Source organism: Hypanus sabinus, chromosome 15 (genome assembly GCF_030144855.1).
Source record: "Hypanus sabinus isolate sHypSab1 chromosome 15, sHypSab1.hap1, whole genome shotgun sequence".
In the NCBI taxonomy this organism is placed as follows: domain Eukaryota; kingdom Metazoa; phylum Chordata; class Chondrichthyes; order Myliobatiformes; family Dasyatidae; genus Hypanus; species Hypanus sabinus.
This window is the reverse complement of record NC_082720.1, coordinates 36,293,660-36,306,282: the sequence shown is the minus strand read 5'-3', so window position 1 is coordinate 36,306,282 and position 12,623 is coordinate 36,293,660. Positions and strand designations below refer to the sequence as shown.

Below are 12,623 nucleotides of genomic sequence, written 5' to 3'. Positions count from 1 at the left end.
AACCAAAGTCTTTTCGCTTTCCGAAAGAGTATTTTAATTAAACTTTTGGATACCAGTTTTATTTATTACCCTATAATCAGCGGTCTTGCACTGCCCCTTTAAAGAACAAGCGACTCGAAAAGGAGGCGATTACGAAAAATAATATTCAGTGTTTAAATCCCTATTTCATCTCGAATGATTGCCCAAGAAAAAGATTTTTGCTTTTGCTCCATTTGCTTCAAAGCTTTTAAAACATATTTAATTCTCCTCCACACTCTTCTTTATCTTATTTCCTGTTCAGTTAAAAAAGCTATCCATTTTCTTTATTTTGAACTGTTGCTCGTACTTTAAAGGGAGACACCTACTGATCTATGTATTATCTTCACTCGATAATCCGAGAACATAAAGTGTTCACTAGTGTGACAGTTGGAATACTCTTGTACTTTCACCCGTAGCACGCGTCCCTGATTCTCGGTATCAGAGAAAACAACTGTTCACTTCCATCCGGTAACTTTTTTAGGAAGCCCGCACCGGCGAGTGGGGGGGACCACCTCCCCCAGCGCAGTGTGGCAAGCTTGCAGTACCGCCTCTCGCGGCCGGGGGCAGCGGCGAGCCCGATCTGCCGGCCAAGTGAGAGGATCGCAGCAACTGTGTCACACAGCGCGGGAAGATGGCGGATTGCTCGCTCACAGATGAAGACTTCTCCTCATTCGTCTTCAATTATCTGACAGAAAACGCCGAGTCTCAGGTAAGAAGCCCCGCTTCGCCGGCGACCTGCTCGGCCGCAACACCCCCGCCGGCGAGTTGGACCGCAGCGTGGCTCCCCCGTGCAGACGCCGATGCTGGAGCCGGCGCTTGTGCATTGCCGGTCTCTGGAAAGTCATGTGTATGTGGCGGCGGCGGCGGCGGCGGCGAGCGGAGCACCGGCTTCACGTGGAGCCGGCGCTCGCAACTCCACCGGCGGGACGAGTGGCGGCCGCCGCTCGCCACATTTGTTGTTACATTGCAGCGAGTGTCATTGCACGGGCTCGCTTCCTTCCTTCATTCATTCCGCACACGTGGGTGCCCAAAGTTATCGGAAATAGCTTATATTCTTCTTTCGATGGGGCACAAATTTGTACCTGAATGCGTGTGCAGTACCGGGCACCGGGACAAAATCAACAACTCCTACTTTATGCTTTTCAAAAATCTGCCGGTCAAAGCCGTGCTAAAGTCACGTTGAAAGGGGAAATTAACAATATATCTCGTATTTCCTCTTTGTGGCCAATTGGACCCTCGTGTATTATTTTCACAATTGTTTCCAAACAGTGGATCAGATTGAATTAGCAGTGTGGTTTACGTAACTCGGGAAATTTCTTACACAACATTTATGATTGAATCTTTAGGAAGATGGGGATACAGCAGCAAACTCGGGTTGCGGCCACTTTACGATTGGTGACATCTCTTTTTCTGACCAAACTCGCATCGTTTTCTTTAAGAGCCGTACTGTGAACATCAGCGGGGTTTCATATCAGGCGCAAAAACTGTACTTTTCCATTCTCAGCATATTGGATAATATACCCAGCAGCAACTTAGTTTCTTAAATGCGTATTTAAAAAATGATGTAAATGTTTACACAAGAGAGTTTTTATTTTTGTATTAATCTAAAACATTTACCTAGTCATTGCAAGAAATTAAGATATGCTAATCATGTGTAGTAAGTATATCGTTTCATATCATTAAAACTATAACTGCCGATAATGTACATTGCGTAAGGAATGCGAGCACGGGTTATGAAACAGTTTGATAGTGTCACATGAGAGCTTGCTGCACCGACGAGTGCTGACGTCTCTGCTTTACTACTGGGAGCTGAGAATGAACCCGATGCCACTGCATTTCTGGCATCACACGCTGCGCATCTCAAGTAGTGTGGCCATATAACGCGTACTTTCCAGTGATATTAACGCAAACCTCTTGTTTAGATTGTAGGATGTAACTATGTACGGCAATGCCAGATGATAGCGCTTGACTGTAGTCAGGCAAACTTGTGCTCGCAGTTTTTATGGGTCCTGCGAAACAGCAACGCTCGTTGCGAAATGAAGGCAAAGAACTGCATTCGCATAATATGTAATTGCTTTAGCATGTTTTAACTTTCTGAGGTGTGGTCAGAAACGTTATTATAGAGTATTAGAAGGTTTGCGAAAGCGTTTTAATGGGTCACCTCGGTGTGACCCTTGACACTGCCATCTAGTGTTACAGTTATATTTGGACGAGGCTGCATCTGGATTGTAGCAGCAGCTGAGAAAAGCAACGGCAGTATTTGAAGTCTTGAAACAATCGCGCTAATAGACACATGATGTGTGGCCACAGTAACAAAGCAGGTTGGGCGAGTTCAATTTAAAGAATGTGCTTGGATGGAGAAGATTGGAAAATTACACTTTAGTGTTTGGGATTGGTTAAATTGAGGAGAGTGTTTAGCTTTGAAATAAAAAAAAGACAAATATTTTAGTAGTAGGATCCTCCAATAGGGAATATATTATCTTTGGTGATCTTCAAATCTGCTGAAGTGGAAAGAAGAGTCTTGGCTCTTTAATATTCTTAAACAACTTCTCATAACCCAAGAAATACCTGTTAGTGATGAAAAGCCTGACATTCTCGAAAAGAATCTTTCAATGTTGATGTTTGAGTTAACTAGTGGGAAATACCTAGAGGTACCAAGTTCAAGTTTAATCGATTTCCCATGAATACAGCCAAACGAAACAGCATTACGCTGGGCCCAAGGTGCAAAACTTAGTGCCAACTGTCATCCACACACACATAGCAGAAAGGAACATATAGCACATCTAAGATACCGGTAAAATACATTCTCACCAAAAAACATGGTCCAAGATCCTGAGTCCATGAATGTTGCAGCAGTCTGCAGTTGGACAGCTTGTCCTGTGCTGAGTGTACACTGGGGGGGGGGGCAGCACAGACTCCAACACCTTTTTTGGGTGGCTGTAAACAGGCAACACTGTGGCTGGAGGCCTAGTCCTTGCTATGACCGAGGCTGCACAGCTCCCTTGCTGTCCAACAGTAAATCAGTGAACTGGACTTGCAGCACTCTACATTAACAGTGGCCGAAGTAGTGTGATGTAAAACTTGGCCTGAACAGAGCTTCGGCAGAACTAATCAGTTTCTTTATTGATATCACTCCCCAACCAAAATCAAGCCTCTTTCTCCTGGACTGTTACAAATCTCTCCTCCATAGCCCAGAACGGAGAGTAGCCCAACTGTGCACTACCCGCTTCTATGTTTCTCAAGCAGGATTTCTCTGATAAATCCATTCTTTCTGCTTGTTCTTGTCTCGCTGAAATTATCTCCTCATAGCTTCACTCCCCTTTTCTGGACATCACCCACTTACATCTGTGACTTCTTCCTTGCCTTCCACCGTTGTAACGGTTTCCAATTCCCTAGTCCCAACCATCTCATCTATACCATAGCTGCCCAGTCTTGCCACATCTCCTTCCTCAACACAGTTTCACATTGTGGATTAATTTGTAAGCTGCTACTCACACAATTTTAATCTAAAAGCTCTTGAGTTTTATTCTGTATATCAGAATATACCAAAAAGGACCCGTGAATATGACTTCAGAGGTGAGTAGTTTGCGTCACTTGCTATCATGACATGGTTGAACAGTGGCCTTAAACTCCAATCCTGTTGTCGGCAGGAATGCACCCAGAAAATGTTAGAAATACTGATGAGATCAGATATCATCTGTGGAGAAAGAAACTGCTAATCATTTGAAAAGGTGTTGGGTTTCTCTGTTTTCATTTGCTTCCTGACTTGTTGGGTATTTATATTTCCTTCTCTCTCCACATACACCCTCTCTTCAGTGCTTTGCTTGTGATATCACATGCACTGATTGTGGGAGGGGCTATGATCCAACAATTCTGTGATTAGAACAGATACCCAACTTATAGTGGTAAGGGTGATTAGCAGAATCATTCAAGACATCACAGCCCCTTCTTTTCTTCATTGTATTTGCTAAGTTTCTTCCCTTGGAGGGTGAGGTCCCTACACTTGGAAGCATACACTGCTTGGAATAATATGAAGCTTTGCTGCTGCATTCATGAATTATACAAGTGACGATGTTCCTCTGCATGTATGATCTTTGCTTGGAAACAGAAAAGTACCAATAAATCAAACCTTCCCATGGCCTAAGGAACTCCAGATATAAACATCTAATCAGAGGGTCCTAATCTTTTTTATGCCAGGACCAATACTATTAAGCAACGGGTCTGTATACCCCAGATTGGCAAGCCCTGGTCTAAATATTTAAGTTAACACAGATCAGCTTAAAAGGAATGAATGAAATTAGATTAACCTTCTGTTTTTGAAGTGGACTGCAGTGGAGATTATAGGTAAGCTTTTTACAGATCTGGATTCATCATTCTTTTCCATTATTAAAACCACTATACTCCCTAAAGAAATACCCTTATTCTGTATGTTCTCAGGCTGGAGTCATGTGAACAAGATACGGACTCATCCTTGAGCATTGTCTCTAATATTCCAGGAGATGCTGGATCCTTTGCTGGAAATAGGGAAATGAATAGTTTACAGTTCTAAAGAAAGAACAAACAAGCTTCAGTTGGGAGTTGGAATAAGATGGAGATGGTTTGAGAAGAGAGTCCATGGATGAGATAGCTCACATTCTTTTACGTCTGTGGTGGAGCAGAGTGCATGCTGAAACGTGAGATTAGTGATACTCGTAAGTAAGGGTGTGATGCTGAAGAGGTCCAGTGGGTGCCACAGGTGCAGTAAGTGTCTGGAACCTAGTACAACATTGGATATCACGATAGAGTTCTCACTCACACTTGCACTCCGAGAGCACAATGTGACCATTGCAATAAAGAGCAAATTTATCATGAGGACATTGACTGTCGTCTCCGTAAAATTTTATATGATCTTAGCAGTTGCACTGACAACCAGCAGGTATATTGATTAATAAAAGATTATGTAACCTTTCATCACATTGAGGACACTTGCTTGGTGAAACAAAGTATTGATCAGATTGCTGATAGAATCTGTATGAAATTACACTAATTACAGGTTAGTTAAGACACAAGGAATCAATAGGCAGCGGGTATGTCCTGCTGAAAGGTGGCTTCTTGTATCGTAATAGTGCAAACAGAAAATGCTAAAGGACTTGGTTCAGCTGGAGTACAGATGTATATCATGCTTTGTAGCAGGTATTACTGCGGAATAAAATTGTTTCACCACAGTTAGCAAGTTCCCTGCTTGCCTAACTTAATTTGTGAAAAAAGCAAAAACTATATCTATTGTACACTCCACCAGTAGGGGATCTTGAACTTGTAGAAACACACAAGGTTTGTTATGTAATCTGTTTAAAAAGGCATGCAGTGTGGTCGTCATCAGATGTTATATTCCTGAGTTATATTGGAAAATTGTAGAAATGTTTTAAGACTTGATTTGCTTCCTCGCACTCCCAATTCCAGGTAAACAATTGCTTGTTTTCTTTATTATTTAAGGTTATCTTTTTGTCTTGAGGTGGCAGGGTTTTTAAAAATCATATTATTAAGATATTTTTACCATAATAATTGATGTGATATTTAGTAGGATAGACGAAACTCGTCAGCCTGGGAAGGCAGTCCATCTAAGAGAGGGAAAACTGCTGGCTTGTGACCATACCCACTCATGGAAGAGGCTTCAGGAGTAAACCCTGACGACAAATCCGGAGCTGGAGTCCCTAAGGCAGTCCGACATTGCCTTCAACCTCGCTCTGTTAACTCCTGCGATGACACTGGTATCAAGTTGTATCGACCCTTGCCCTTCCCTTGGACATCGGTGGCATGGAGAGGGAGATTTACTGCATGGGCTACAGTCGGTGTTCCATACAACCTTGCCCTGGCCTGCGCCCTGGAGAAGACTTTCCAGGCGCAGGTCCATGTTCTCGCGAGACTAACGGATGCCATACATTTAGTAGGAAAGCTCAGAAATATGCACCTCAGATAAACAACCAATACATTCACTGCAGGCATATTTGTAGAATGCAAATGAAAATGATTGAAAGAAGGAATGAAAAATTATTTATTTATCAAATTGTTTACAACTTTTGTGGCTGAACTTTGCTTCAAAGTCCAAAAGATGCACATGACTATCTCCACGAGGAGCTTGTCACATCAGTCATTTGATATTTCCTTCAGTCCTATGGTTTTGATGAATTTTTGACGTCTTGCTTTTATCTGCCTTTCATCTCATCTAAAACCAAACATCTTTGTCAGTTTGCTCAAGGTGCCAGTGCAGCAGGATAATGGAAGTGGCATGGTGTGTTTTTATTTGGACTGCAGCTTGCATTTAATAGTGATGTTGAGTGAAGATGTCATGGTTTAGCCCAGGTGAAGCAGTGTTGCGGTACATCTCACCACTGCAACTCCCAGATGAGGTATCTAACGGAGCCATTGAAGCAGTAATGTGTGATGTTGGTCTTTGACAAATTGTAGAGTCTTGTTTTAGAATCACAGGGCAACACAGCACAGAAACAGGTTCTTCAGCCCATCTAGTCTGTGCCAACCTGTTTTTCTACCTCAACCTATCAACCTGCACCCAGACCATAGCCTTCAATACCCCTCTCATCCATGTACCTATCCAAACTAGAAGCATTGCAATTGAGCATGTATCTATTATTGGCATTCATAGCGAAAGGATTTGAGTACAGGAGCAGGGAGGTTCTACTGCAGTTGTACAAGGCCTTGGTGAGACCGCACCTAGCAGTTTTGGTCCCCTAATCTGAGGAAAGACATTCTTGCCATAGAGGGAGTACAGAGAAGGTTCAGCAGATTGATTCCTGGGATGGCAGGACTTTCATATGAAGAAAGACTGGATTGACTAGGCTTATACTCACTGGAATTTAGAAGATTGAGGGGGGATCTTATTGAAACGTATAAAATTCTAAAGGGATTGGACAGGCTAGATGCAGGAAGATTGTTTCCGATGTTGGGGAAGTCCAGAATGAGGGGTCACAGTTTAAGGATAAAGGGGAAGCCTTTTAGGACCGAGATGAGGAAAAACTTTACACAGAGAGAGGTGAATCTGTGGAATTCTCTGCCACAGGAGACAGTTGAGGCCGATTCATTGGCTATATTTAAGAGGAAGTTAGATATGGCCCTTGTGGCTAAAGGGATCAGGAGGTATGGATGATCGGCCATGATCATACTGAATGGTGGTGCAGGCTCGAAGAGCACCTATTTTCTATGTTTTCTATTACATCCATTAGCAGCTCATTCCACAATTGTACCACCTGTAAGTGAAGATGTTTCCCCTAAAGTTCCTGTTAAATATTTCACCCTAAACCCATGACCTCTACTTTTAGTCTCACTCAACCTGAGGGGGGAAAAGCCTGCATTCATTTACCTTATCTATACTCCTCATAATTTTGTATACCACTATCAAATCTCCCCTTATTTTAATTCCACTGCCCACTCCCACTCCAACGTGTCAGTCCATGGCCACCTGTACTGTTGTGATGAGGCCACATTCAGATTGGAGGAGCAACACTTTGTATTCTGTCTTTGTAGCCTCCAAGCTGATGGCCCGAACATCAATTTCTTGAACTTACAGTAATTTCCCCCTCCCCACCATTCCCCAATCCCATTTCCTTCCCCCACCTTATCTCCATGGTCTTCTGTCTTCTCCTTTCAGATTCCCCCTTCTCCAGCCCTGTATCTCTTTCACCAATCAACTTTTCAACTCCTTACTTCAACCCTCTCCCCAGTTTCACCTATCACCTTATATATCTTCCTCCCCTCCCCCCACTTTCTAACTCTTAACCCCTCAGATTTTTTTCTAGGCCCGAAACGTCAGCTGCACTCTACCATAAATGCAGCCTGGCCTGCTGAATTTGTGTGTGTGTGTGTTGCTTGGATTTTCAGCATCTGCATGTTTTCTGCTGTTTGTGATTGGTTCCCTCATTGTTGTACACTCCAGGAAATAAAATTCTAATCTCTCCAACTTTCCCCAGTAACTCCAGTACCCAAGTCCCAGAAACAATCTTGCCAATTCTCTTTGCTCTTAAAATATTTTTAAAATGTCAAGGCACTTAATGTAATTTGCATTAAAGTGTGGCTAATGTGGGAAAGTGTGGGAACACACAGTGACACCCTGCTTGTTACCTTGTTCTTTTCATTTCTTGCTTTAACATGGCCCTTCTGAAGTTCTCTTGGTGAAGGCGGCCATTGTATGCCAAGACTTACACTTGTCTCAAGCTGACTAATTTGGAAATAAAATAATGTGTCATGAGGTTATATTTTGCAAAATATCATTGTCACATTTTAATTCTGAGAAGGACAACTACATGTCTTATGTTTCACTTCAGTTTTAACATTCTTTAAAATGATAATGTTGTGAAATGCAGTTTAAAACCATCATGGTGCTTTATCAATACACTGAAAGACAGATTTCATTGGTTAGGGAGACCATGGTCTATTACAAGTTTTCAGATATTCTTCAAACAAACTGGAGTAATGCATAATTTATCTCATTTAAAAAAAGTTTATTCAGAAAAGATACCACATATCGTAGTAGCTGAAGGAATTCCTAAGAGGCTTGAGCATTTCTTGGTCTAAGAATTCTCAGCCAATTATGTAAAATACTGTTTTCTGTGTGGTAAAGCAAGAGCAGAATAAAGTATAACTAATTGAATCTGTGTTTTTTTCCCTCTTCCTGTAAACCTTAATGAAACAGTAGAAACCTATTTGTGGAAGGAAAAGATCAAATTTTCTTTGAAGTCTTATGTTTAAAGTACCAAATGTCAGTGGTGGAAGGTGGGGAAGAGGAAGTTACCAGTAAACTTGCCCCCTTCAGGCATGCTAGTGTAATGACAATACAAGAAGAATTCTGGGAGTTCTTAATACGGCAGACATGTTTTAATAAATACATAGGCCCCAGAAGTGAGAGTAGGGCCTGGAAACCCTCTCTGTAGCTTTCCTGAAGAGATAAAGAATTATTTTTGGGCCATTCATTTTGGTTATTACTCCAATTCCTAAACATGAGAAATTCAGCAGCTGATTCTGTTGGTGAGCTGCAAAATCAGGGAAGGCACTTGTCTTCTGCAGCCCTTAATATCTTGAACAACATCATGTGTAACATTTCCCATCCAATCCATGTGTTGTTAAAAAGTAGAAATAGTGATGTAAAAACCTAGCCGAATTGAACAAATACTAAGAAATATTTCTCTGATCAGGAGGTTACATTGTCTTTCATTTACATTATTAGGCACTTCTTGAATAAAATTATATTTTTCTCAGGTAAAACATGTGTAGCTCTTTGAATATACCAATAGCATTCCAATCTGGACTCCATTTCAATCATATTTCCCCGTCCATTTTTTTAAAAGTAAGATCAAGGATACCTGTCTGGGTAATGAAAATATTTTTTAACATTTGATTATAAAGTCTGCACTGCAGCCTTTTCTAAGAAATATATAAAGAATTTGGCTTGTGTAATCAACTTTCCAAAAGTAATGGGAACTCAAGTTTTCTTCTCCTGAAAAGCTGCTATCAAAGGAATGTAGATCACTGGTTGTAACAAGTTTGAATAAGATTGGCCTGTGGCTTCTTAAGAAGTGACTGATAGTGTGAGTTAACTCGTGAATCATTTGTGTTGGACCATTTCACATATCCCCATTTGCTAATTTCACAACAGATCTGTAGATTAAAACATTCCTGTTTGGTTTGCTTCTGGCATTCAGTACAGTGGGTGTGCTGTGGTATGAGCATGTGACTGACAACTCCTTTAGTTTGGAGGTTTGTGTTCAGCTGTGTTGCATTAGTGTTCTGTAAACAGTTTGATAATGTGGCATACTTGGCTGGAGCTCATGCTTATTCCATATATGATCTGACAGACCAAGGAATCCTAGATATCCTCAGAAAATTCTTTGCCTAGCTTGTCTCCATTTTTGGTTGTTGTTCAATATACTTCCTTTTACAGTGCTTAAACTTCCTTGTATAACTCTCTACATGTACTTTTATGTTAAAAACTATAAAAACAAGCCTAACCTCTCTCCCATTTCCAGCCCTCCTCCTCTTGGATATCCCATGCCGATTTTCTGCCTTCATTGGACCTTTTCATCTCTAATTGCTGATGAGCCATCAACTAGCTCAACTTCTGCACTCCTCCTCGAAACTTAGCGCTCTCTGAATGCATTGCACTCCACTCTCTCTGCGCCAATCCAAAGCCTACCATCAAACCCACAGTCAAAGGGGCTGCTACTTTAGCGGCGGATAGTCCTCTGTATTGCTGAGGCCAAGCTGCAGCTCTCAAACACCTCCTCTTACCTAACTCCGGACCTTTAGAAAACAGTCTCTGGCACCATCACTGACCTGATCAAGTCTAGAGAACTCCCATCACTGCCATCAATCTCGTCATTCCCTTACCCTGTACTGCTGGTTTCTACTTCCTACCCAAGATCCACAAGCCTGACTGTCCAGGTAGGTTCATTGACTCTGCCTGCTCCTGCCCCACTGAACCCATGTCCCCGCACCTCAAATCCATTCTATCCCCATTGGTTCAGTCCCTTCCCACCTACATCTGTGACACTTCTCATGATCACAATCTCCTCAATAGCTCTCAACTCCCTGGCCTTGACCATCTCACTTTCACCATGAATGTCCAGTGTTCATACACTTTTATCCTCCATCAAGAAGGCCTCAAAGCTCCCTGCTTCTTTCTCAATAAAAGAACCAAACAGATCCCCTCCACCACCACTCTCCTCTGAAATGCAGAACTGATCTTCACCCTCAACAATTTCTCCTTCAGCTTTTCCCACTTTCTCTAGACTCAAGGGGTTGCCATTGGCACCTGCATGGTCCCAGCTATGTCTGCCTTTCCAATGGCTACCTAGAGCAATCCATGTTCCAAGCCTTCCTTAGTAATGCTCCCCAACTCTTCCTCCACTACATTGACTACTGATTTGCTGCTGTTTCATGCACTCATGCTAAGCTCATCACTTTCATTAACTTTGCCTTCAACTTAAACCCTTCTCTTAAATTTACTTGATCCATTTCTAACACCTCCCTCCCCTTGATCTCGTAGTCTCCACCTTTGGAGGCAAACTGTTGACCAACTGTGTTTATAACTTACTGACTCCACGGCAATCTTGACCATACATTTTTCCTGTCTCCTGTAAAAGTGCTATTCCTTTTCTCAGTTCCTTCGTCTCCACTTCATCTGTTTCCAGGATGAGGCTTTCCTTTCCAAGAAATCAAAGATGTCCTCCTCATTAAAATAATGGCGTTTCTCTTCCACCACCATTGATACTGCCCTGACCTGTATCTGTACCTGTACCCAATTCAAAGACTTGGAGTATTTGACTGTAATAATTTAACGAAGTGACTACAACACCATTTTTGAAATTACTTTGTCCACACCAAGCAGAAATTTGTTTAAGTTGCTTTGTATTGACTCCAATAAAACTGAATATTGAGATAGAAATATAAAATATCTTAGTTATGACTGTTTTAACACAAGCGGCTAAAGATGAACTGCTGCCCCTTCTTCATTTCTTTAAGCAATGAAGAACAGTTTGCTCATACCTGAATTATTTTAGAAAAAAATTCTTAGGATTTGTGTTGCTCAAGTTTTTAAAAATGATTATCTACTTTCAAGTACTGGGCTCCATGACCATATCCATATGTGAAATACAAACACCTCCTGTGTATTTTTTAAACAATACTGTGGAAAGCACTATTGTGGTACACAGAGGTGAGAATTATTACAGTTAACATTCAGTCTATGATAATTTAAAGGATGGATAGTGACTGAAGATGTGTTAAAATTGTCTAAGGGCCAGGAAGAAATGCTAGAAAAATTGAGCTCAATTTTAAGTAAAATTTTGTATTTACTGATCTAACAGTGGGGCTGCATTCCAAGTATCATTTGTAAATTGTTGTTCAGAAGCCTGAGGCATAATTTTAATTTATGCAGATTTCATGTCATTCTTAAGATTATTTAATAATAAAATGTTAGTTGTCGCTGCAATTGTTTCATCTGATCAGGTTCTATCTGGTTATAACTGACAGAATGTTGCATTGTCGCATACTTTAATGTTTGGTAAGCTTTCATTGTACTATTGATATTGTGAAAATTTGTTACCATGGTTTTCATGAAGTAATATTTACTCTCTACAAAGTTGCAAATTTTGAAAAATATGACAATATCATTGTACCTGGTTTTGTTTTTGTTTCTGATGCATTCACAAAAAACATGCTAGCTGTTCTAAGATTCTCCTTTCCAGTATGCTCAGAGCTGAATTCCCATGAGTGGTCAGAGTGACTTGATATTAAGGCAGCTTGATTGGAGTGTGGCAACTGGTAAAACTGAAGTAAGTGGGCATGAAAGGGTAAATGCTCCATTGACTGGAGTCATACCTTACACAGAGAAAGATAACAATGGTTATATGAGGTGAATCATCCCAGCTTTAGCGTGTTGCAGCAGCTGTCGTAGACACAGCAGTCTTCAGCTGCTTATTCAGTGAGCTTGCTTCCATCCTGAATGCTAATGTTCACCAAAGAATTGCAGAATATTCTGCAAATGAAGTTGTGCATGCTTGTGTGCTGCAAGACGGAGACAACGTGCGGTCATGGAGAAGTACTTTGTGGCTTATGTT

General features: G+C 41.3%; 1 protein-coding gene across 2 annotated transcripts in view; it reads left to right on the top strand.

The window, feature by feature from the left end:
• The first annotated feature begins 534 nt into the window (after positions 1-534).
• The window catches only part of ppargc1b (peroxisome proliferator-activated receptor gamma, coactivator 1 beta), a 149,579-nt gene continuing 137,490 nt past the window's right edge, over positions 535-12,623 (top strand). The window contains exon 1 of one of the 2 annotated variants that reach the window (XM_059990207.1): positions 535-727. In XM_059990207.1, coding sequence (XP_059846190.1) covers positions 650-727 — 78 coding nt within the window. In that variant the 5' untranslated portion in view covers positions 535-649. The remainder of the gene's footprint in view (positions 728-12,623) is intronic. The other variant, XM_059990208.1, reaches the window with a different exon arrangement.